Source organism: Salmo trutta, chromosome 2 (assembly GCF_901001165.1).
Source record: "Salmo trutta chromosome 2, fSalTru1.1, whole genome shotgun sequence".
Classification (NCBI taxonomy): domain Eukaryota; kingdom Metazoa; phylum Chordata; class Actinopteri; order Salmoniformes; family Salmonidae; genus Salmo; species Salmo trutta.
Genome location: NC_042958.1, coordinates 7,404,268 through 7,430,467, shown reverse-complemented (window position 1 = coordinate 7,430,467; position 26,200 = coordinate 7,404,268). Strand labels below are relative to the sequence as shown.

The 26,200-nt window shown below is 44.9% G+C and overlaps 1 protein-coding gene across 2 annotated transcripts; it reads right to left on the bottom strand.

Annotated features, from left to right (window-relative positions):
• Nucleotides 1-4,233: 4,233 nt before the first annotated feature.
• Nucleotides 4,234-17,958, bottom strand: LOC115149607 (phosphoenolpyruvate carboxykinase [GTP], mitochondrial). Of its 2 annotated transcripts, XM_029692563.1 has the most exons (10): nucleotides 17,235-17,958; nucleotides 13,036-13,248; nucleotides 12,484-12,668; nucleotides 11,478-11,684; nucleotides 11,082-11,269; nucleotides 9,683-9,845; nucleotides 8,075-8,290; nucleotides 6,153-6,290; nucleotides 5,831-5,926; nucleotides 4,915-5,384 (listed from the first exon to the last, which is right to left on the bottom strand). In XM_029692563.1, exons 1-10 carry the CDS (start codon nucleotides 17,264-17,266, stop codon nucleotides 4,915-4,917), a joined length of 1,908 nt encoding a protein of 635 aa, XP_029548423.1. In that variant the 5' UTR covers nucleotides 17,267-17,958. The 2 variants fall into 2 exon arrangements, with proteins under 2 accessions (XP_029548430.1, XP_029548423.1); XM_029692570.1 differs by lacking the exon at nucleotides 17,235-17,958 and having other exon boundaries at nucleotides 4,234-5,384.
• Between the last annotated feature and the right edge of the window lie 8,242 nt (nucleotides 17,959-26,200).

Sequence of the window (26,200 nt, the reverse complement as noted above, 5' to 3'; positions counted from 1 at the left end):
TGACAGCAAACAAGAAGGGTAAAGAGGAGGATGGGGATTCAAAGAGCGAAGCGTTGTCAAGAGGAAGGACAGGTCTATCGAAAGACTGTCGGCACTGTCTGTCTGAGAACGAAACTTGCTCACACATTCTCGGACAGTGTCCCGCAGTGAAAGAGAGTCGTATTAAGCGGCATCATAAGCTGTGCGAGCTGTTAGCAAATGAAGCCAAACGCGCCGAATGGAAAGTCATCAGGGAAATGTGCTGTAGGACCCGTGCCGGGGCACTGCGGCGCCCAGACCTGGTGTTCATGAAAAATGGTATCGCTCTAGTGGTAGATGCTACTGTGCGTTACGAGATGGACTATGATATGCTCATGGTCGCAGCTGCCGAGAAAGTTGCTCGTTACACCCCAGTTGTACCGTTCGTTATGACTGCCCTGAAAGTGAAGAAAGTCAAAGTGTTTGGCTTTCCATTGGGACCTCGAGGCAAGTGGATGGCGGGCAACAGCTGGCTGTTACATGCCTTGGGTGTAAATGGTGGTAGGAGCAGACAGCTGGAAAAGCTGTTTAGCAGGAGGGCGCTCCTGTACTCCTTAGATGTTCTTAGGGACTTCTACAGGGCGGAGGGAGAGACGGTGAACTCGGATGACGAGAGCGAGTGATCATCCCTAGGCCCGATATGTGCATATCGGGGAGTGCCTACTATGAGCTAGTGGCACTCTCACTGTCGACCCCGTATGACACCCGAGACCAAACCAGATTCCCAGACTTCACAATCAAAAACAACCCTAGCCGAGCTAGGAGATCCATGGACTTGGCCCATGGAGCGCCATGACGGTTGAAGTACCTCCACAGAGTGCTGGGGAGGTGGCGGCAATGTCGAATCATGGTGTAAGGAGCGGATCCCCAACTTCGATTGGGAGAGAGAGCCAATGGATAGGTTGGGTTGCTTAGTGCAACTGAGCTTACGATAACAGGGTTAAAGGGGATGACTACAGGGAACAGGGTCATCCCACCCTAAGAGCTGGGGCCTTGAGATAACACTTCCCATACCAGGATGGGGTGTGGATAGTCAGAAGGGCCAAATGGAAGGCGAATGAAAGTGAAGAGCGGTTGCTCACAAAGTTAAGTTAAGCCTGTAGCAGCAGGCACCGTGAAAGGCCAGAAGACGCCTGGATACGGTAGTGGATAAACCTGAGGGGCACAGGTTTAGAGGTAAGGACAAAGTGGGTCGGTTGGCCGGTTGAATTTATGAAGGCAGCAGGGCGAGCTGGGTTAAAAAAAATCGGGGTTCCTTTTGTAAATTCATCGCCGAGTGGGTAACCCGCCTCTACCATATGTTCTATTGGCCAACATACAATCACTGGAGAATAAACTGGATGAGCTCCGTACAAGACTATCCCACTAACAGGTCATTAAAAACTGTACTTACGTTTCATAGAGTTGTGGCTGAACGACGACATGATAATATACAGTTGGCTGGGTTTTCAGTCCATCGGCAAGACAGAACAGCTGCCTCCGGTAAGATAAGGGATGGCGGTCTGTGTATATTTAACAGCTGGTGCGCACAATAAAATATTAAGGAAGTCTCAAGGTTCTGCTCACCTGAGGTAGAGTATCTCAAGCTGTAGACCACACTATTTACCAAGAGTGTTTTCATCTATACTTTTCGTAACTGTCTATTTACCACCACGATCCGATGCTGGAACTAAGATTGCACTCAGCGAGCTGTATAAAGCCATAAGCAAACAAGAAAATGCTCATCCAGAGGTAGCGCTCCAAGAGGCCAGGGACTTCAATGCAGGGAAACTTAAATCCGTTTTACCTCATTCCACCAGCATGATACACGTGCAACCAGAAGGGAAAAAGCTCTAGACCACCTTTACACCACACACAGAGATGCGTACAAAGCTCTCCCTCACCCTCCATTTGGCAAATCTGACCAGAATTCTATCCTCCTGATTCATGCTTACAAGCAAAAACTAAAGCAGGAAGTACAAGTGACTCGCTCAATACGGAAGTGGTCAGATGACGCAGATGCTAAGCTATAGGACTGTTTTCGCTATGCCCTCAGACGAACCATCAAACAGGCAAAGCGTAAATACAGGACTAAGATTGAATCCTACTCCACCGGCTCCAGCGCTCGTCAAATGAGGCAGGGCTTGCAAACTATTACAGACTACAAAGGGAAGCCCAGCGGCGAGCTCACACAAGCATACCGGATGAGCTAAATGACTTCTATGCGTGCTTTGAGGCAAGAAACACTGATGCATGCTTGAGAGCACCAGCTGATCAGGGTGATTGTGTGATCACGCTCGCCGTAGCCGATGTGAGTAAGACCTTTAAACAGGTCAACATTGACAAGGCCGCAGGGCCAGACGAATTATCAGGATGTGTACTCCGAGCATACGCTGACCAACTGGCAAGTGTCTTCACTGACATTTTCAACCTGTCCCTGGCCGAGTCTGTAATACCTACATGTTTCAAGCAGACCACTGTTTTCCCTGTGCCCAAGAACACCAAGGTAACCTGCCTAAATGACTACCGACCCGTAGCACTCATGTCTGTAGCCAGGCTGGTCATGGCTCACAACAACACCATCATCCCAGAAACACTAGATCCCCTCCAATTTCACTCAAAAATGCCCTTTCCTACTTGGACAACAGGAACACCTACGTGAGAATGCTGTTCATTGACTACAGCTCAGCGTTCAATATCGTAGTGCCCTCAAAGCTCATCACTAAGCTAAGGACCCTGTGACTAAACACCTCCCTCTGCAACTGGATCCTGGACTTCCTGATGAGCCGCACACCAGGTGGTAAGGTTAGGCAAAAACACATCTGCCTTTCTGATACTCAGCACGAGGGTCCCTCAGGGGTCCGTGCTTAGTCCCCTCCTGTGCTCCTTGTTCACCCATGACTGCGCGGCTCCAACACCATCATTAAGTTGGCCGACGACACAACAGTGGTAGGCCTGATCACCAACAAAAATGAGACAGCCTATAGGGAGGTCAGAAACCCCTGCCTACATGTACATATTACCTCAATTACCTCGACTAACCTGTACCATATTCTCCCCTGTCATTGCAATGGTGAGAGGTTAACATGTCTTGGGGGTATGATATTTGCGCGTCTATGAACAAAAGAAAAGTCGTTTATAAAGTTAATCATAAATAAACAAGGTTTAATACAAGTTGCAACAGGGAGACAACATCCAGCATAGAAGCAGAGACAATGTCTTACTGGCCTCTTGGAGACAGTCGCTTTATTTCTTTATCAGACCAACAAATGTTCTGTAAACACCAGTCTCTTGGAGACAGACCCTTTATATCCTAATTAGACCAACAAATGTTCTGTAAACACCAGCCTCATGGAGACAGGCCCTTTATATCCTAATCAGACCAACAAATGTTCTGTAAACACCAGTCTCATGGAGACAGGCCCTTTATATCCTAATCAGACCAACAAATGTTCTATAAACACCAGTCTCTTGGAGACAGACCCTTTATATCCTAATCAGACCAACAAATGTTCTGTAAACACCATCCTGAGAGGCTTGTAGGAAGTCAAAATAAAAGGCAGTGGCTTTGTCAGCTACTCCAGAATCAGTGTTCCACAGAATACAATAATAATCAGTGTCCTCGGTCCTTGTACCTCCAGTCTGGCGTCAATCCCTCTCAACAGTTAGGAGTTTAGAGATACTCTGAATGATCGGCTATGAAAAGCCAACTGACATTTACTCCTGAAGTACTGACCTGTTGCATCCTCTACAACCACTGTGATTGTTATTTGACCCTGCAGGTCATCTATGAACATTTGAACATCTCCACCCGGCACAGCCAGAAGAGGACTGGCCACCCCTCATAGCCTGGTTCCTCTCTAGGTTTCTTCCTAGGTTCTGGCCTTTCTAGGGAGTTTTTCCTAGCCACCGTGCTTCTACACCGGGTTTCTGTACAGCACTTTGCGTCGTCAGCTGATGTAAGAAGGGATTTATAAATACATTTGATTGAATTTGATTAATAATCCACAACATACAGCATTGAGTCTAGTGACCATCAACCCAAGTGTTACAAACAGCACACTGGAAATCATGTTACAGACAGGTCAAATATATAAATATGCTGAACATTATATGAATCGCTCTAAAGTGAATCTGAACTTTATTAATCTTAAATATTACCATTACTTATGATTTTTTTATTTATATATTTTGGGGAGTTGTCAGTTAGTGTTGATCAACAGACACAATTGAGGCTGAATTTGAGGTTGTTTATTAATTGCACTGTAATAAAAACCTTCACATTAAATCTCAGTGTTATTGGTCCAACACGTTACACATCTCATGTGTAAACATTAGAGCATAATCATTTTTATTGGAAACAATACAAAAGTGACAGAAAATGCTAATGAATCTTTCCCCCTGAGCCAACCAGATTTCCTCATCACGCTCCAAGCCAATGGCCATTTAGTAATCCCAGGGACTAGCGAGCAAATACAAATATATTGAGGTGTTAACATTGTTTAAAAATGTTTAAATGAATATGGATATTTAAGCTTGTCCTGATTAGATATGATTCTTTGGGCTAAAGCTTGTAAACATCCAATGCCTTTATACTTCATTGCAAGATGTCAGTAAGGTACTGCTTAACACTGATTCTGCTCCATCACCTAAAACCTACTGATATAGCCACTGACAGTGTGTGGTAGCATGAACTGCATTCGTCAGTGATGCAGTTGCATCATCTCATTGTATTTTCTTACAATTTAGAAACTTTGGTTTACATCTACCCACATATAAGCAAAGCAGTTTCCACAAAACTGAAATTAGCTTGTTAGTAATTTTTTGTCCGTCCCACAATATTGCAGCATCAGTGTAGTGTAATGTCCAATAGTCAATACTTTCTTCACTCTCTGAATCATCTGGTCCCTCCGCCTCTCAATTCCTGATCCTGTGCTCCAGAGCCTTCAGCTCTCCCTCCACCTGATGGGGGAGGTCAGCTCCCACCTGCTGTGTAAAGTACGCCCTCAGCTCCTGAGTCTCCTTCTCCCAGAAGGCCTTGGGCAGGTCGAAGAGGGCACCCATGTCCACCTTGCTGCCCAGTCCCTGCAGGTTGATGGCTCCCTCCAGTGGCACCCAGCCCACCATGCTCTTCTTGGCCGCCTCGTCCTCCCTCTCGCGGCTGCAGCGCTTGAAGATCCACTCCAGAACGCGGGCGTTGTCGCCGAAACCCGGCCAGAGGAAGGAGCCTGACGCGGGGTCCTTCCGGAACCAGTTGACATGGAAGATCTTGGGCAGGTGGGTGGCGCCCTTGCGGGTCTCCATGCTCAGCCAGTGGGCCAGGTAGTCACCGAAATTGTAGCCGAAGAAGGGGCGCATGGCGAAGGGGTCGTGCATGATAACCTTGCCTGGAGAGAAAAAAACAACAACATTTTATTCAAAAAGGTCATTGAGGAATCAGGGAAAACAGTATACCATCATATCAGGTGATAATAACCTTAGAGGTTTTTACTGTCTACTCTATAGACAGCTGCTATCCACTTAAATGTTACATCTGGTTTTTATTTAACTAGACAAGTCAGTTTAGAACAAATTCTTATTTACAATGACGGCCTACATTGGCCAAACCCGGACGACGCTGGACCAATTGTGCACCGCCCTATGGGACTCCCAATCATGGCCGGTTATGATACAGCCTGGATTCGAACCAGGGTGTCTGTACTGACTCCTCTAGCACTGAGATGCAGTGTCATTGACCGCTGTTTCGGGAGCCCGAAACATTAATTAAATTATTGAATTAACTTTGATTTAATTCTATGACAAGCTCTTTAATGTGGTTAATGAAGTACTGTACCTTTGTACTCAGCAGCTGCTGTGGCCTCAGACCTCATAGAGGCTCCTACAAACACACCGTGGCGCCAGTTAAACGACTCGTACACCAGAGGGACTCCTGGGAAACAGAGGTCAGAGCAGAACAGTGTAACAATGTCCCAAAGTGACACATTGGATAAAAATGTCACATCAGTCATCATAGGGAATCATTTGTATTGTTCTCGTTACATTAACCAAACTGTATAATTTAAAACACTAGATGCTAGTATGAAAATATATAGTGGTAATCTTAGATGAGCTACTAAACCAATGTTTTAGTCATTGGATCAGTAGAGGCCACTCACCCTCTGGCCTCCTACCCCCAAAGATAATGGCATCGATGGGCACACCCTCGTCACTCTCCCACTGGGGGTCGATGATGGGGCACTGGGCCGCCGGGGTACAGAACCTGGAGTTGGGATGAGCACACGGGCCAGAGTCTCCTGTGAGGAAGAGAAAGAGGGTGAATATGATTGGAAAATATTATTACTGTTAGAAATGAATAGTATTAGAACATTAACATTTATATTACATTTTGATTTGATTGTATACATATAAATCACTTAGAAACATGATTACATTATAATGTAACACTAATAGATTCATGGATAAATGCTTTGTAGTGATTTACAAAGAGACAGCAGTACTAAAGTGTTGCAGTATTTTCTCAAAGCAGTGACAACAAAAGGATAGTATCATGCTGTGTCACCAGGTGTCACTATTACGACTACAGCAGAGGTTCCCAGCACTTCCGGTTCGGAGGACCACCAAATCACAGTCAAAAGCTCAAGGACCACCATTTGCGGAGTTGCAGATATATATTTTCTTTTTTACACCAAATTTCTCAGTAGTCAAATTTGGTCCATTTTAGCAGTGAATGTAACAAATGAATGCTGGAATCCTTAGTTGCTACATCTATATGAATGATATATACCCAGTGATTCTTGAAGAATATAATCCTCATGAGCTTCGTTCAACTGTCGTACCCCATACTCCAAGTCGATATTCACGTCTTAAGAAGTAAATCTCCCTCGACTAAACCCACAAATTGGGGAAAAACAAACATTATTTCCCATTGACCCCCATTGTAAAAGAGCCAACTTTATTGTTCAATGTACACAAAACCAGGTCAAAAAATCCTGATCTACGGTTCGCAATGCTCCCACGTAGGGAAATAAAGCCTGCGAGAAGAGTCCTGTGGCTACAGGTTATTCGGCGTGGGAAATGTGGGGAGCCAATGTCCAAGTAGACTACACGTTGCTATGGGTGTGGGAAACATTATCACTTTAAGACATTTCACTTGTTTTAGTCGATTTGTAACTCCACTCACTAGCTGTATAGTCTGTTTGTGTTGTTGGTCTTGTCTATGTTCCACCCACTAGCTGTATAGTCTGTTTGTGTTGTTGGTCTTGTCTATGTTCCACCCACTAGCTGTATAGTCTGTTTGTGTTGTTGGTCTTGTCTATGTTCCACCCACTAGCTGTATAGTCTGTTTGTGTTGTTGGTCTTGTCTATGTTCCACTCACGTGGCTGCTAGTACCTCATGAAAAGGGGCATGAAGGAAGCCCTACAGTCAAGATTACATTATTCTAAGTAGTGAGAATGCTCAGGAGCAAGCAATGTTGAAAAGTCATCTTGTACTTCTCTTAAATGTAGTTTTGTAATTGACTAAAACAAGCAGATAACAAAAAAAACTGCATTTAAACAAGGTCAAGTATTTGCTGTGAGCCAATGGGGTAACTTAGGTAACCGCAGGTTGTTTTCCCCACAGCCGGTCAGGGCCGTGACATTCCACTGGGTGTATCAGAACCCAAAATACAGTAGAAGCTTGTCCAATGTTTGTAAACAAACTAAATGTAAACAAACACTGTATATAGCCTCAACACAAGGTTAAAACTATGATTTTATATATTTGATGGACAGTCCTTGCATACATAGCTCTTGCTTTGAATTTGAGAGTGGTTACATTTCTCCAGGTCCATCACTCAGCTTTTTACCAAAACATTGTTTCATTTAAAGATTCCAGCTTAAAGGGCTTATTATTATTATTACTACTACTACTATGATAATAAAGAATTTGCATTGTGAAAAGTAATGTAAAATTGCTTATAATACCATTAATATCCCCAAGATATATTTTATTTGTATTAAAACAAATATATAATGAAAAGGACCACAGGACCAACTACAGGCTGGGTCCCACTGCACTACAGTGACTCAACTCTACCTGCTTTCCAGGATTTGCCGTGCCAGTCGGTCAGGGAGACCCCAGCGGCAGGGGGGTCCAGTCCCTCCCACCACACCCCTCCGTCGCTGGTCTCGCCCACATTGGTGAACACAGTGTTTTTGGCGATGGTCGCCATGGCATGAGGGTTGGTCTTCAGGGACGTGCCGGGAGCCACACCGAAGAAGCCGTTCTCTGGGTTGATTGCCCTGAGTTTACCTGAGAACAAAGTGACAAGGGCAGTGAGTGACAGAGATGCATGTATGGATTTGTTTCCTGAAGGAAGCACAATGAACTCTACAACAGGAGGGAGTTGATGGTTATAGTTTCAATGGGTTGTACAAAATGTCTGACCATGAAATGAATAGCCTGACAGTAAATTCAAAGCTTGAGTATGTTAGGGGTCGAGTCTTTACTAGTATGTTACGGGTGGAGTCTTTACTAGTATGTTAGGGGTCGAGTCTTTACTAGTATGTTACGGGTGGAGTCTTTACTAGTATGTTACGGGTCGAATCTTTACTAGTATGTTAGGGGTCGAGTCTTTACTAGTATGTTAGGGGTCGAGTCTTTACTAGTATGTTAGGGGTCGAGTCTTTACTAGTATGTTACGGGTCGAATCTTTACTAGTATGTTAGGGGTCGAGTCTTTACTAGTATGTTAGGGGTCGAGTCTTTACTAGTATGTTACGGGTGGAGTCTTTACTAGTATGTTAGGGGTCGAGTCTTTACTAGTATGTTACGGGTGGAGTCTTTACTAGTATGTTACGGGTGGAGTCTTTACTAGTATGTTACGGGTCGAATCTTTACTAGTATGTTAGGGGTCGAGTCTTTACTAGTATGTTAGGGGTCGAGTCTTTACTAGTATGTTAGGGGTCGAGTCTTTACTAGTATGTTAGGGGTCGAGTCTTTACTAGTATGTTAGGGGTCGAGTCTTTACTAGTATGTTACGGGTCGACTCTTTACTAGTATGTTAGGGGTCGAGTCTTTACTAGTATGTTACGGGTGGAGTCTTTACTAGTATGTTACGGGTGGAGTCTTTACTAGTATGTTACGGGTCGAGTCTTTACTAGTATGTTAGGGGTCGTATGTTAGGGGTCGAGTCTTTACTAGTATGTTAGGGGTCGAGTCTTTACTAGTATGTTAGGGGTCGAGTCTTTACTAGTATGTTAGGGGTCGAGTCTTTACTAGTATGTTAGGGGTCGAGTCTTTACTAGTATGTTAGGGGTCGAGTCTTTACTAGTATGTTACGGGTGGAGTCTTTACTAGTATGTTACGGGTGGAGTCTTTACTAGTATGTTACGGGTGGAGTCTTTACTAGTATGTTACGGGTCGAATCTTTACTAGTATGTTACGGGTCGAATCTTTACTAGTATGTTAGGGGTCGAGTCTTTACTAGTATGTTAGGGGTCGAGTCTTTACTAGTATGTTAGGGGTCGAGTCTTTACTAGTATGTTAGGGGTCGAGTCTTTACTAGTATGTTAGGGGTCGAGTCTTTACTAGTATGTTAGGGGTGGAGTCTTTACTAGTATGTTAGGGGTGGAGTCTTTACTAGTATGTTATGGGTCGAGTCTTTACTAGTCAGTGTGTGTTGAGTGTGTATCCCTCCCCTCACCCTGACTGTCGAACTTCATCCAGGCGATGTCGTCTCCTACACACTCCACAGTCCAGCCAGGCAGCGCAGGCTTCATCATGGCCAGGTTCGTTTTCCCACAGGCACTGGGAAATGCTGCCGCCACGTAGCGCTTCACTCCCTGAGGATTGGTGATGCCCAGGATCTGGTGGGGGAGGAGTGACAGAAGAGAGAGAGAGAGAGACAGGAGAGACAGGAGAGAGAGAGAGAGACAGGAGAGACAGGAGAGAGAGAGAGAGAGACAGGAGAGAGAGAGAGACAGGAGAGAGAGAGACAAGAGAGACAGGAGAGAGAGAGACAGGAGAAAGACAGGAGAGAGAGAGAGACAGGAGAGAGAGAGAGAGACAGGAGAGAGAGAGAGAGAGACAGGAGAGAGAGAGAGAGACAGGAGAGAGAGAGAGACAGGAGAGAGAGAGACAGGAGAGAGAGAAGACAGGAGAGAGAGACAGACAGGAGAGAGAGAGAGACAGGAGAGAGAGAGAGACAGGAGAGACAGGAGAGAGAGAGACAGGAGAGAGAGAGAGACAGGAGAAGAGAGACAGGAGAGAGAGAGACAGGAGAGAGAAAGACAGGAGAGAGAGAGAGAGACAGGAGAGAGAGAGACAGGAGAGAGAGAGAGAGAGATAGAGACAGGAGAGAGAGAGACAGGAGAGAGAGAGAGAGAGAGACAGGAGAGACAGGAGAGAGAGACAGGAGAGAGAGAGACAGGAGAGAGAGAGACAGGAGAGAGAGAGAGAGAGAGAGAGGAGAGAGACAGGAGAGACAGAGAGAGAGAGAGAAGACAGAGAGAGAGAGAGAGACAGGAGAGAGAGAGAGAGAGGAGAGACAGGAGAGAGAGACAGGAGAGAGAGACAGGAGAGAGAGAGAGAGACAGGAGAGAGAGAGAGAGAGAGAGAGAGACAGGAGAGAGAGAGACAGGAGAGACAGGAGAGAGAGACAGGAGAGAGAGAGAGAGACAGGAGAGACAGGAGAGAGAGAGAGAGAGAGAGAGAGAGAGAGACAGGAGAGAGAGAGAGAGAGAGAGACAGGAGAGAGAGAGAGAGAGAGACAGGAGAGAGAGAGAGACAGGAGAGAGAGAGAGAGACAGGAGAGAGAGAGAGAGACAGGAGAGAGACAGGAGAGAGAGAGAGAGATGGAGAAAGAGGGTGGGTGTTGCATTGAGTAGTTTCTCCCATAATGTAGGAACATCACAAGGGACTAACTAACTACTCCCTGCTACTGTATGAGGTACTGACTGTATCTGTATCTGGCAACCCATCTCCTGATATTGCAGGTCAGCACAGATATTCCTGTCTGCTCTTCCTGTCTAAGATACAGTATTCCTGTTGGAACCCCTCCAAAAAGGGAATTCAGTGCACCCCTATCAGTTCCCCGTTCTCACCAGCATGTGTTCGGCCAGCCAGCCCTCATCCTTGGCGATGCGCGAGGCGATCCTCAGGGCGAAGCACTTCTTCCCCAGCAGTGAGTTGCCTCCGTAGCCACTGCCGAACGACAGGATCTGCCTGGTGTCTGGCAGGTGGGAGATGAGCACCTTCTCTGGGTTACACGGCCACGAGTTGACCAGGGGAGCTGGGAGGGGGACCATGGGAGGGGGACCATGGGAGGGGGACCATGGGAGGATAATGGTGATGGAGGTATGAATGAATATAGAATGGAAGTAAAGTAAATGGAGAGAATAAATGAAGCGAGGTAACTGGCATACAGCTGGATGTGTTTGGTTATGTAGGGGATGTGATGCATGACAGCAGATCGAGAGAGGGCCTCTGTGAAATGGTACCTTTCAGTGGGAGGGGTCGACCGAGGGAGTGCTGGCAGCGCACAAACTCTGCCCCCTGTGCCAGTTTGTCCATGACGGGGGTACCCATGCGCGTCATAATGCCCATACTGGCCACCACGTAGGGCGAGTCTGTCACCTGCACGCCAAACTTAGACAGCGGAGAGCCCACCGGGCCCATGCTGAAGGGGATCACATACATGGTTCGACCTGAGCAAGAATGAGGAAGTTAATTTAAATAAACATTGAGAGTTAGGCATTATTTTTCATTAGACAAGTCTCAGTTAGCTGATAAAAAGACTTGGTGTCTCCAAAAAATGTAACCCTTTTCAGATATTTATTTAACTCTACATTTTAATCCTAAACTCGACCATTTTATCTTTTAATGACTACTGGCCCTCTCACTGTCTAATTAGACTTCAGTGGTATGACACTATGACACTATAACACTCGACTCAACGTTGACAGTCAACTATGACACTATAACACTCGACTCAACGTTGACAGTCAACTATGACACTATAACACTCGACTCAACGTTGACAGTCAACTATGACACTATAACACTCGACTCAACTTTGACAGTCAACTATGACACTATAACCCTCAACTCAACGTTGACAGTCAACTATGACACTATAACCCTCGACTCAACGTTGACAGTCAACTATGACACTATAACACTCGACTCAACGTTGACAGTCAACTATGACACTATAACACTTGACTCAACGTTGACAGTCAACTATGACACTATAACACTCGACTCAACGTTGACAGTCAACTATGGCACTTGCCACTGTCAACTTAGCTAGTTATTTGGGAGGTTTAAGCCTGGTTTTCTGGTAGGCAAAAATAGGCATAAAAAAAGGTGATGAACCCAATTTGACTGAAGAATAACACTCCATTACAGACTATTCATATAGTGTAGACAGCTGGAACTATAGACGGGGTGGTGTAAACCTCCAGAGAGGCCAGAAGGAGAGGAGGGTTGTGTACAGTCCAGTACCTGCCATGCAGCCTGGGAAGCGGTCCTGTCTGGCCTTCTGGAAGTCACCCTCGCTCATCCAGCTGCCCAGCTGGCTCTTAGCCCCCCCATCAGGGATAGGGATGGTGTCCCTCTGGTTTTTGGTGACGATCACAGTCTTACTCTCCACCCGAGCCACGTCCTTGGGGTCTGTACGTGCCAGCCAGCTGCACAGAGATAAAGGCCATAAACAGACTATTAATTCTCTTATCATTCTTTATGGTAGAGTGAGAATAACAGGCTTTTGATGAGCTCCAGGGCCACAGTGGAAAAAGTGACTCAAAAAACTGATATTGTGTTGTAGATTAATTTAACAGAGTCAGCCAGATTACTTAGTTTGACAGACTTAGTACTCTCAATAACGTATATATTCAACGTTCGCATTCTTTACTAACCAGAAAAATCATAGTTAATGTATTATATTCTTCTCTACATTACCTTAGCTCACTATCTTACTGCTTAGTGACATACAGAGCCAGATTCCTACCATTCACAGCGGTGCTAGAGTACGTAGGGGATCACAGCAACACTCACCAGTTCTCATACTTGGGTAGCCTCTTCACCATGCCGTCTTTCTCCAGGCCAGCTAGGATTTGAGCAGACTCCTCTGAGCTCCCCGTCACCACATGCACATTGGCAGGCTTGCACTCATCCACGGCCCTCTTCACAAAGTCAGCCACCGCTGGAGGCAGGGAGGGGATCGAGGCTAGGGAGCGGACCCCCACGGATGTCCCCACTCCACTCCGTCTGTACCAAGACACAGGGAGGTAAGAGTGGGTGTGTTACGGAGGCTGACAGGAAGGGGAACTGTATTCAAAAACATACTGTACCATAATATAGTTGATATCAGCTGTAAGAGGAGCAATACTACGATCATTTAGCAACTTGCCGTTAAAAAAAAAAAGATACCCCAAATGGATATAAAATTTAAATCTGGTGTCAAAATAGGAAACAATACAAACAACATTTAAATACTGGGTAGCGAGATGCATAATGGTAGCAAGACAAACAATCAACCTCTTCAGTTTCAGGAAAGCAAGTCTATGGAGAGCAGACTAGAGGACAACGTGTCACTATAATCCTACTAGTAGTGCTAGTGAGTAATCCACACATTAATAATATATAGGGGTAATGGACTAATGTACTGTCACTTCTCAGATCGCACTTTTTCGGGTTTCCCCAAACAAAGGCAAGCACTGTGAATGTGTTACTTCTGAACATATTCTACAAGAGCATTTCATGATCCATACATGTTCCCCATGATTTAAAAGTCTGTGAGACATATCCCATACCTTCAAAACTCAAATGACTTTCATGAGGCAAGGCCATTGACAGAGCAGCCATCTTCCTAAGCGGTTTGGTTTTGCTGCTCTTCCTCAGGCTAAGTAAGAATGTAAGTAAGTAGCAGGAAGTGGGCAATCTAATGCAAACTGTGTCCAGGGCAGTGCAACCTGAGACTTCAGCTCAGAGCTCTTTATAATGACAGGGGCACGTAGGGGGGGCTTTCTGTTGTTTGTTAACAGCAGTGTTCATAAACAAGGGCAGAACACAATCAGTTACAACACGTGTGAGCAATCTGACTAGCTGACTAGAAAAACCAGGCACGTGGCCGATGGTTTTACAAAAAAAGAAAAGAAAAAAATAGGGCTCAGAATGATGATATGGTTCTTCAATTGAACTTTTTTAAACTCATTTTATTGACCAGTCTAGGAACTGATCTGGGCTCTCTTTGGCTCTAGGAGCTGATTTACAATTGATCTCACATTCCAACTCATGGCTATAGGTCCATTGACTATTTGGCTTAAAATTCAAAAATCACACTTTTCAACTAGTTGAAAGATTATTGTTTTATTTAACTAGGCAAGTCAGTTAAGAACAAATTCTTATTTACAATGACGACCTACTGGGGAACAGTGGGTTAACTGCCTTATTCAGGGGCAGAAACACTGTTTTCCTTGTCAGCTCGGAGATTCAATCCAGCAACCTTTCGGTTACTGGCCCAATGCTCTAACCACTAGGCTACCTGGTATAAGTGCTAGCACGCAGCCAGTCCCAACTGGCTGCATCGTTGGTGTCATTCAACTTAACGTGTACATATCGGCCATTTCTAAAGGAAGGGTTAAAGGCTGCCCAGTGCCCTACGTGCAAACTGAGAAGATAACATGTTGTTGATGGAAAAATGGCATATTGCCAAGAACAATTCTTGCCCAACATCACAGGGAACAAGTGTTATTTAAAACACTGTTTAACCCTTTACGTGATGATAAATCATCTTAAAGATCTTATAAGTGACACATTTCTGCATGCAGTCGACCTAATGTGTGTTGAGAAACTTCAGACTGGGAGAGAGCAAGCAAGCAGACAAAAAATAATGAACCAGGAGAGGAGAAAGGATAGGCTTTCCACCTTTTCCTCAGTGTAGAATGCCATGCTTCAGGCCACTTAAAACAAACAGACTTCACTGAAAATCTATTGAGCATAATGCAGGAGCTTTTGTTCTGTCATGCAAACATCTAAACTATACACATGCTGCACAATATTACAAAGAAGAAAAAACGTTTTTTTTTTAAAGGATGGAGAATGTGCTCAACATGTAACATGAGCTCATATGTACTGTATAAGCTCTATATGTTTCCATTTAAGGGTATGGCAAAAGTCCCAGCTCCCACTACAAGTACCATAGCAGCACAGTTCAACTTCCGAGAGTACAAATCTGCCTGTGTAATTTTGCAATGTAGCTCACCAAACATAAGCTATATTTAATTACGAGGGCACCCTGCTTTACCATTGTGGGGCGCCTACAGACATTTCAGTGAAACTGAATGTAAAACAAGGAACAGGCTACAGTGTTATCCTGACTTAGTCAGGGAGAGAAACATGTGAGCACAACGATAACCATAACAATGTATCATTTCTCAACCCCTGTGGCCTTCTCTTTGGGTCCCAGTTGAGCTTTGCATTGTCTCATTTACACCAGGACAAAAACGTAGACCAATCACCATGCACCACACACGGTCACCCCCACCATATTGAATGTTAATAGCTTGGTCCAGAAGGAATTTTCAGGAACTGAGCAGAAATGCATGTAGCACATGCATGCTGGAAATACATAAATTCACCATGCATATACATGCAGAAGTCATTAAAACTCCTATGTCAATTACGCAGCTACACAAATCCTGACAGCGCACTCTCTTGACAATCTAAAAATATATATAATCCACTATGATTGTGTATCAACACTCACGCACCAATCACAAACGCACAGACACATAGACATAGATCCTCTCCAGACTGTCAAGACAAGATGCAAGACTGCTCACGTTTACTTTTTTTAGTCTCCGTGTGATGTCACCAAAGCCTAGAGAAAAAGTTGTGAAGGGGAACGTAAGAGATTCAAAATGAGGGACATTGAGCAGGTCTCTTTGGGCAGTCCTGTCTCTCACTTGTTATAACAGGATCGTAAAATTCTTTCCGTAATTTTCTATCTCAGAGGCAAACAGCTTTTGAAGTATGGTTGGTCAGATTTGTGCAATTCTAAATCTGCCTGACACAAACCAAGACACAGAGTTGTCGGTGTGTGCTGTGCTACATGTCTGACACTATTTCATAACTGACAATCAAGTTGTAGATGATGAATGGCTCAGTTCTTCGCATTTCAGTGCTTCACAAATTCTTCAATAGGACCTTCCATTCTACAATAGGGACATTTAATCCTTAGTTTGTGGACATTTAATCTGTTGTTTATGTATCCTTGATATTTGGTTACAATGTATCTCTGATATTGCAGGGTGTGTGTATTCCCCGAGTTTGCCGCCATAAACATATACCCTATCATAAGAAGGATGTTTGCCTAGGATTTCTGCCAACAGACATACAGTATCTTGAGTGAGATAGCAATATAACTGGTTAAAGTATCCTATCCACGATAGGGATATTACCAATTCATGAAAACTAATTTAATACCATCTTTAGGCGACCATTGCAGTTTCTAAAATGTTGAAAAACCATAATGTTTGCTGAGTAGGCTACACTATATTCTGCCATGGTTGGTCAATAAGGAAATACACTGAATAAAAATATAAACGCAACACGTAAAGTGTTGGTCCCATGTTTCATGTTTCATGAGCTGAAATTAAAAAAATCACAGAAATTTGCCATACACATAAAAAGCATATTTCTCAAATTCTGTGCACAAATTTCTCCTTTGCCAAGATAATCCATCCACCTGACAAGTGTGGCATATCAACAGCATGATCACTACATAAGTGCCCCTTGTGCTGGGGACAATAAAAGCCACTCTAAAATGTGCAGTTTGTCAAACACCACAATGCCACAGAAGTTGAGGGAATGTGCAATTGGCATGTGGACTGCACTGTTGCCACAGAATTGAATGTTCATTTCTCTACCATAAGCCACCTCCAATGACATTTTAGAGAATTTGGCAGTACATCCAAACGCAGACCACAATTGAATTTTAAAATGGCTATTTGAATGCACAGAAATACCGTTTAGAGATCATGAGGCCCATTTTTATCTGTGACCAACAGATGCATATCTGTATTCCCAATCATTATAAATCCATATATTAGGCCCTAATGAATGTATTTCAATTGAATGATTTTCTTATTATGAACTGTAACTCAGTAAAATCTTTGAAATTGTTGCATGTTGCGTTTATATTTTTGTTCAGTATAAATTGAGTTTAAAATGGCAAAATGTTAGATACTCACCTTCTGATAAGTCCAAGCAAAAGGCACGACATCTTGTAAAATACAAAAATGGGGTAATGAAATATAAAAGTCTAAAAAAATAAATATATATATAGAGAGAGAATAAGAGCGTCGTGTGCCCTTTAGCACCAACTACAACTCATGTCTGATTGGTCTATGAAGAAGAACTGCAATGTGAGGTAGACCAGTACAGGCTAATGAAAGAACTTTGCACTTTGCAACACGTGTAACAATTTATCGGAGGCATACACATTGACTGAATCTAGGTTCTGCGCATCTCAGTCGACGATGATGCTTAGGTTGATAACTTTAATGCAAACGAATCGCCAACCGATTGCATATATAGATATATATATATATATACACGCAAATGTATATTTATTTCGTCAAGTAATCCAGCAGTAGGCTATTGATGTAGCTAGATCTTCGTTATATCCGTTCAGAAAAAGGTTATAAAAACAGGACAATCTAAAAACAAATAGAAGGACCGCGAGGAGTCTGATTTTATGTTAAAATTACTCGCTTTCAATAAAACATGAAACAACTAAGAGGAGCATTTCATACAACTATCCTATCTCTGCTCCTGCCTCCTTCACATCCAACCAAACCGCCTCTACCGGGTGATGCAAGTTCTGAAGTTCCTGTATCCGCTAAGACACAACAGCCGCCCTGGCAACCCTCATATATACTTCAGCAATGGTGGCTGGTGGTGGATGTAAGCACGTACGGCCTGTGGAGAATCAATGTTGAGGAAAATAGTTGTCCGCTTTTGGTGTGTGCTCGAAAGGGACATGCAGAGTCAGCTGAATAAATGCAAAGTCATTGGGAAAAAAAATAGTACAGCGGAAGGATATCTCAAAATGACAATATTGGCTCCGTAAATTCTCTTGAGCCAGCTGGTGCGATGCAGGTTATCCAACAAAAGTGTTATTGCATAAACTAGTAGGCCTACCTAAATTATTACACACTGCCATGGGCCTACCTGTAGGACAAATAGGCCTGACAAATTACCGAGACTAGTAGATACCATAACCTATCATGACTTCTGTGCATCTGTAGTTTGATTTTGATAAGGGCAACTATGAGCAGTATGAAGCATACTAGGCTGAAAGTATATGGGATTCATCTAAAAATATTTGCTATCTGTGATACCACTATGTGATACCACATTGTACGTTCATTCAATGTGTAGGAGGCCTGAGCTGTATTCGTGGATGGGACAAAAAGCTTCTGATCTGTTGACCAGTTCTGTCCAGAATCTACCAAGCAATGCAATGTCTGGGCCTGGTCTGAGAGATGCAAATTGCAGATTTCCTGTTAATGTTTCCAAGTTAGAGAGAGGAAAAGTTAAAGGGGACGTTGTGTTAACAGTGTGTGTGAGAGAGAGATACTGACAGTAGGGTAGACAGAGTTCAAAGAAAGATGAGCCCCCAGTGCCACTGGTTAAACTTCTATAAACTGTGATATGGCCAGCAGAATCAGCCGCCATATTATGGAGAACACCATGCACTATTAATGCATTCACTCCCCCGCCCACAGATGCAGTCCTTGGTTATCAAAGAGAACATTCAGAAATGCTGCTGCTGGCACAAAAAAAAAAGGCATTTGAAGCTCAAATCATGGTTGGAATGTGGACTTAGTCTTGTTATCTTACATTGAGAGTCCATGAGAGAGGCCTATCATAGGTTACATGTACACTGATAAGGGAACAACTGCAAAAAGTAAGATCTCAACCAGACCCTTCTCACACCAGGTAATGTGGGTTGTTTGATTTGATTTGACACCAAGTAATGTGGGTTATTTGATTTTTTATTTATTTTGTTGTTCATTTTTTTACATTCTCAAATCAGGTCACAGAACCAGGATGGAAACTGAAATGTCATCTTTAAATGCACATTCAAGAATAGAAGGCAGACGATGCAATAATGAGTCTTACTTCTAGATTGGTTTAAATGTTCTAGAACCAAAAGGAAAATTATTTGACTGAGGATCAAAGCAAGATCTCTTGATGCTTGTTCTTTTATAATCCTAACTAATATGTCAATAATGAAGTTGATTCAGACTTGTATTTGTAGTTGGAACTAATACCATTTCATGGAACACTATTAATATGTCAGGCAACCTTTGCTACCATGTTTCTCTCCTAGACGCTCCCCTCCCCTTTATCGGTTGTCATCCATTGAGGAAAGACCTTTGGTCAGTATATTTCGCAACTAGGCAGAAATGGAAAACAACTTTCAACACCGTTTGCCATTTGGATTAAATGCATCACAAGGAAAGTTTAAAATAAATATGGGCCATTTTGTGTAACTCTCCATTGACTATAAAGGACATACATAATAAGTAAATAAGTCAAGACCTGTTTAAAGCATTTTTTATTTTACTAAAATTGATTATTAATGTCTCAGTCAAATTACAGTGCTTTCAGAAGTATTCAGACCCCATGACTTTTTCCACATTTTGTTACGTTACAGCCTTATTCTAAAATTGATGAAATTGTTTTTTCCCCCTCAATCTACACACAATACCCCATAATGACAAAGAAAAAACAGTTTAGAACTTTTTAAAATATATTAATAATAATAAACTGAAATTGGATCGTACTTTGTTGAAGAACCTTTGGCAGCGATTACAGCCTCTAGTCTTCCTGGGTATGACGCTACAAGCTTGGCACACCTGTATTTGTGGAGTTTCTCCCATTCCTCTCTGCAGATCCTCTCAAGCTCTGTCAGGTTGGATGGGGAGTGTTGCTGCGAAGCTATTTTCAGGTCTCTCCAGAGATGTTCGATCGGGTTCAAGTCCTGGCTCTGGCTGGGCCACTCAAGGACATTCAGAGACTTGTCCCAAAACCACTCCTGCATTGTCTTGGCTGTGTGCTCAGGGCCGTTGTCCGGTTGGAAGGTGAACCTTTGTCCCAGTCTGTGGTCCTGAGTGCTCTGGAACCGGTTGTCATCAAGGATCTCCCTGTAATTTGCTCTGTTCATCTTTGCCTTGATCCTGACTATAAATCATTTAAAAAACAGTTTTTGCTTTGTCATTGTGGGGTATTGTGTGAGGATTGCTGAGGATTTGTATTTATTTAATCAATTTTAGAATAAGCCTGTAACGTAACAAAATGTGGATAAAGTCAAGGTGTCTGAATACTTTCTGAAAGCATTGTATATCATTTCATCAATGCAACACACCACAGCACGACCCCCAAACAGTACATTTTATGTTTATTTAACCTTTATTTAACTAGGCAAATCAGTTAAGAACAAATTCTTATTTACAATGATGGCCTACCATAAGGCAAAAGGCCTCCTGCTGGGACAGGGGCTGGGATTAAAAATCAAACATTTAATAAAAATATAGGACAAAACACACATCATGACAAGAGAGACACTACAACACTACATTTAGAGAGACCTAAGACAACAACTTTGTCACGCCCTGATCTGTTTCACCTGTCCCTGTGATTGTCTCCACCCCTTCCAGTTTTCGCTTATTTTCCCCAGTGTATTTATCCCTGTGTTTCCTGTCTCTCTGTGCCAGTTCGTCTTGTATGTTTAGTCAAGTCAACCAGCGTGTTTTTCCCCGTACTCCTTTTGCTATTCTCCTTTTTCTAGTCCTCCCGGTTTTGACCCTTGCCTACTTTACTGTTCTACCTGCCTTGACCACGAGCCTGTCTGCCACTCTGTACCTCCTGGACTCTGATCTGGTTTTGACCTTTTTGCCTGTCCACAACCATTCTCTTGCCTACCCCTTTGGATTATTAAACATTGTAAGACTCCAACCATCTGCCTCCTGTGTCTGCATCTGGGTCTCGCCTTGTGCCTTGATAGTACGAACTGGCCATGACAGACCTAGCAGACTTGGACCAGCTCCGCCACGCTGTCTCCCTGCAGGGAGCCACCATTAGGAGACATGAGGAGTTGGTACAGGGCCTTTTGGAAGGGCTCAGGTCCTTGATGGAACGCCACGGCCATGTGTTAAAGGCTATTATGGAGCAAATCAGGGAGTTAACTCAGAGGCTACCTGCCACCTCTGAAAAACCCCAATCACCCAGTAATTTTCCCTTATCTGTGGTGAGTTTGTACAGTCTATCCCAGCTCCCCGAGAACCCTGCTTACCACCTCCGGAGTGATATTCGGGGAATCCTGGAACCTGCCGAGTTTTCTTTCTCAGTGCTCGCTTATTTTTGTGCTACAGCCATCTTCGTTTCCTTCAGACAGATCGAAGATGGCGTATATTATTACGCTAATGTCGGAAATGCGCTCTCCTGGGCAACGGCAGTTTGGGAGCAACAATCTACCATTTGTGGTCATCTGGAGGAATTCATGGCAGAAGTGAGAAAGGTATTTGAGTTTCCGGGAGAAAGGCGGCCAGTAAACTGCTTGACTTACGTCAAAACTCCCGTTGTGTTGCAGACTACGTGGTTGATTTTCGCACGTTAGCCGCCGAGAGTGCCTGGAATCCAGAGTCTCTTTTCAATATTTTTTGCACAGATTAGCTGAGGAGGTAAAGGATGAACTAGATGCTCGGGTATTGCCGATGGATCTCAACTCCCTTATCGCCCTTACCATTATAATTTGATGGACGCCTAAGGGAACGCAAGAGTGAGAGGTCTGGTCTCAGGCACACTCGTGCACCCGCTATGGCGCATTCACCTCCAAGGGAATCCGGATGTTTCCAAAGGCAGCTCTTCCAAGAGGATTCAGAGCCACCCAAGCCCTCTCGGGAATCTACAACGGGTGAGTTGGACACTCCTGAGCCTATGCAGTTGGGAAGAGCTTGGCTATCAGTTGGGGAACGCTCACGAAGGATGAATAATAACTGTTGTCTGTACTGTGGAGGGGCAGGACATTTTATGGCTACCTGCCCTATTAGGAAACCCTTGTCTCTAGTGGGTACCATTACTATGGTGAGTCAGACTGGGAGTTCCCTAATTCCCATCACCCGCACACCCCTTTTTGTTCTTGTGCTGTGGGGAGACCAATCTAAGTCTCTCCGAGTGCTCATTTACTCTGGGGCTGATGAATGTCTTATGGATGCCACTATTGCTTCGGGGCTTGGTATTCCCACTCAGCCTCTCTCTGTGCCCATGGATGCTAGAGCACTGGACGGCCGCTCTAACATTAACATTTAACATTTAAGTCATTTAGCAGACGCCCTGCGCCGCTTCCTGTGTGAGGCAGGGTCGTACTCTGCGAATGTTGTAGAGCATGAACCTACAGGATCGGGTCACCGCCTTGATGTTAGTGGAGAACGACAGGGTGTTGTCCAGGATCACGCCAAGGTTCTTAGCACTCTGGGAGGAGGACACAAGGGAGTTGTCAACCGTGATGGCGAGATCATGGAACGGGCAGTCCTTCCCCGGGAGGAAGAGCAGCTCCGTCTTGCCGAGGTTCAGCTTGAGGTGGTGATCCGTCATCCACACTGATATGTCTGCCAGACATGCAGAGATGCGATTCGCCACCTGGTTGTCAGAAGGGGGAAAGGAGAAGATTAATTGTGTGTCGTCTGCATAGCAATGATAGGAGAGACCGTGTGAGGATATGACAGAGCCAAGTGACTTGGTGTATAGCGAGAATAGGAGAGGGCCTAGAACAGAGCCCTGGGGGACACCAGTGGTGAGAGCACGTGGTGCGGAGACAGATTCTCGCCACGCCACCTGGTAGGAGCGACCTGTCAGGTAGGACGCAATCCAAGCGTGGGCCGCGCCGGAGATGCCCAGCTCGGAGAGGGTGGAGAGGAGGATCTGATGGTTCACAGTATCAAAGGCAGCAGATAGGTCTAGAAGGATGAGAGCAGAGGAGAGAGAGTTAGCTTTAGCAGTGCGGAGAGCCTCCGTGACACAGAGAAGAGCAGTCTCAGTTGAATGCCCAGTCTTGAAACCTGACTGATTAGGATCAAGAAGGTCGTTCTGAGAGAGATAGCAGGAGAGCTGGCCAAGGACGGCACGTTCAAGAGTTTTGGAGAGAAAAGAAAGAAGGGATACTGGTCTGTAGTTGTTGACATCGGAGGGATCGAGTGTAGGTTTTTTCAGAAGGGGTGCAACTCTCGCTCTCTTGAAGACGGAAGGGACGTAGCCAGCGGTCAAGGATGAGTTGATGAGCGAGGTGAGGTAGGGGAGAAGGTCTCCGGAAATGGTCTGGAGAAGAGAGGAGGGGATAGGGTCAAGTGGGCAGGTTGTTGGGCGGCCGGCCGTCACAAGACGCGAGATTTCATCTGGAGAGAGAGGGGAGAAAGAGGTCAAAGCACAGGGTAGGGCAGTGTGAGCAGGACCAGCGGTGTCGCTTGACTTAGCAAACGAGGATCGGATGTCGTCAACCTTCTTTTCAAAATGGTTGACGAAGTCATCCGCAGTGAGGGAGGAGGGGGGGGGGGGGGGGGGGGGGAGGAGGATTCAGGAGGGAGGAGAAGGTAGCAAAAAGCTTCCTAGGGTTAGAGGCAGATGCTTGGAATTTAGAGTGGTAGAAAGTGGCTTTAGCAGCAGATACAGAAGAGGAAAATGTAGAGAGGAGGGAGTGAAAGGATGCGAGGTCCGCAGGGAGGCGAGTTTTCCTCCATTTCCGCTCGGCTGCCCGGAGCCCTGTTCTGTGAGCTCGCAGTGAGTCGTCGAGCCACGGAGCAGGAGGGGAGGACCGAGCCGGCCTGGAGGATAGGGGACAGAGAAAATCAAAGGATGCAGAGAGGGAGGAGAGGAGGGTTGAGGAGGCAAAATCAGGAGATAGGTTGGAGAAGGTTTGAGCAGAGGGAAGAGATGATAGGATGGAAGAGGAGAGAGTAGCAGGAGAGAGAGAGCGAAGGTTGGGACGGCGCAATACCATCCGAGTAGGGGCAGAGTGAGAAGTTTTTGATGAGAGCGAGAGGGAAAAGGATACAAGGTAGTGGTCGGAGACTTGGAGAGGAGTTGCAATGAGATTAGTGGAAGAACAGCATCTAGTAAAGATGAGGTCAAGCGTATTGCCTGCCTTGTGAGTAGGGGGGGGAAGGTGAGAGGGTGAGGTCAAAAGAGGAGAGGAGTGGAAAGAAGGAGGCAGAGAGGAATGAGTCGAAGGTAGACGTGGGGAGGTTAAAGTCACCCAGAACTGTGAGAGGTGAGCCATCCTCAGGGAAGGAACTTATCAAGGCGTCAAGCTCATTGATGAACTCTCCAAGGGAACCTGGAGGGCGATAAATGATGAGGATGTTAAGCTTGAAAGGGCTGGTAACTGTGACAGCATGGATTCAAATGAGGAGATAGACAGATGGGTCAGGGGAGAAAGAGAGAATGTCCACTTGGGAGAGATGAGGATTCCAGTGCCACCACCCCGCTGGTTCGATGCTCTAGGGGTATGCGAGAACACGTGGGCAGACGAGGAGAGAGCAGTAGGAGTAGCAGTGTTATCTGTGGTGATCCATGTTTCCGTCAGCGCCAGGAAGTCTAGGGACTGGAGGGTAGCATAGGCTGAGATGAACTCAGCCTTGTTGGCCGCAGACCGGCAGTTCCAGAGGCTGCCGGAGACCTGGAACTCCACGTGGGTCGTGCGCGCTGGGACCACCAGGTTAGAGTGGCAGCGGCCACGCGGTGTGAAGCGTTTGTATGGCCTGTGCAGAGGGGAGAGAACAGGGATAGACAGACACATAGTTGACAAGCTACAGAAGAGGCTACGCTAATGCAAAGGAGATTGGAATGACAAGTGGACTACACGTCTCGAATGTTCAGAAAGTTAAGCTTACGTTGCAAAAAACCTTGACTAAAATGACGAAAATGATACAGTACTGCTGGCTGGTGGAGTAGGCTAGCTAGCAGTGGCTGCGTTGTTGACTTTGTTTGACCGTGTAGCTGGCTAGGTGTAGCTGGCTAGGTGACCTCGATAGTTTCAGTACTACACCTTGTCATGATACAAAAGCAACTTTGTAGCTAGCTAACATAACACTAATCAAGACGTTCCTTTGTAATGTATTTAGTTTCTACAGTGTTACTAGTTGGCTGGGTTTGGAAAAAATGGCGTCGCGGGGGACGGCAATGGCTGGCTAGCTAACCTCGGTAATTACTAAACTACACAATTATCAAGCTATGACAAAGACAACTATGTAGCTAGCTAGCCAACACTGCACTAGTCAAATCGTTCCGTTGTAAAGTATTGGTATCTACAGCGCTGCTAGTCGGTAACGGTTGGCTAGCTGTTTGCTAGCTAGCTAGCAGTGGGTTAATGATGACTAGGTGTGTTGACTACGTCTGGCGTCGCGGCTGGCTAGTTACTAATAATTACTCTAAACTACACAATTATCTTAGATGCAAAGACAGCAAAGACAACTATGTAGCTGGCTCACTAACACTACACTAATCAAGTCGTTCCGTTGTAAAGTATTAGTGTCTAGAGCGCTGCTAGTCGGTAACGGTTGGCTAGCTGTAGGCTAGCTAGCTAGCAGTGGGTTAATGAAGACTAGGTGTGTTGACTAAGTCTGGCGTCGCGGCTGGCTAGTTACTAATAATTACTCTAAACTACACAATTATCTTAGATGCAAAGACAACTATGTAGCTGGCTCACTAACACTACACTAGTCAAGTCGTTCCGTTGTAATGTAATAGATTCTACAGTGCTGCTAGTCGGTGGAAGTTGGCTGGTTGGCTAGCTAGCAGTGTTGACTAGCTAGCTAGCAGTGATGACTACGTTAGGAGGACGAAGATAGCTAACTTCGATAATTACTCTAAGCTACACGATTATCTTTGATACAAAGACGGCTATGTAGCTAGCTAAGAAAATAATTGCTCGGATCAAACAAATCAAACCGTTGTAATGTAGTGAAGTGTAATATTACCTGTGGAGTGAAGCGTAGTGCGACTGCTCGCTCCAAACCGGAAGTAGTTTTCATAGGGGAAGTCACCCATAGTACTGTGCCCGTTCAATTACGCGTTTCTGGTAACCACAGTGAGACAATACAGTTCCTCCTCATTGCATCTCCCCATGTTCCGGTTGTTTTGGGATTTTCCTGGC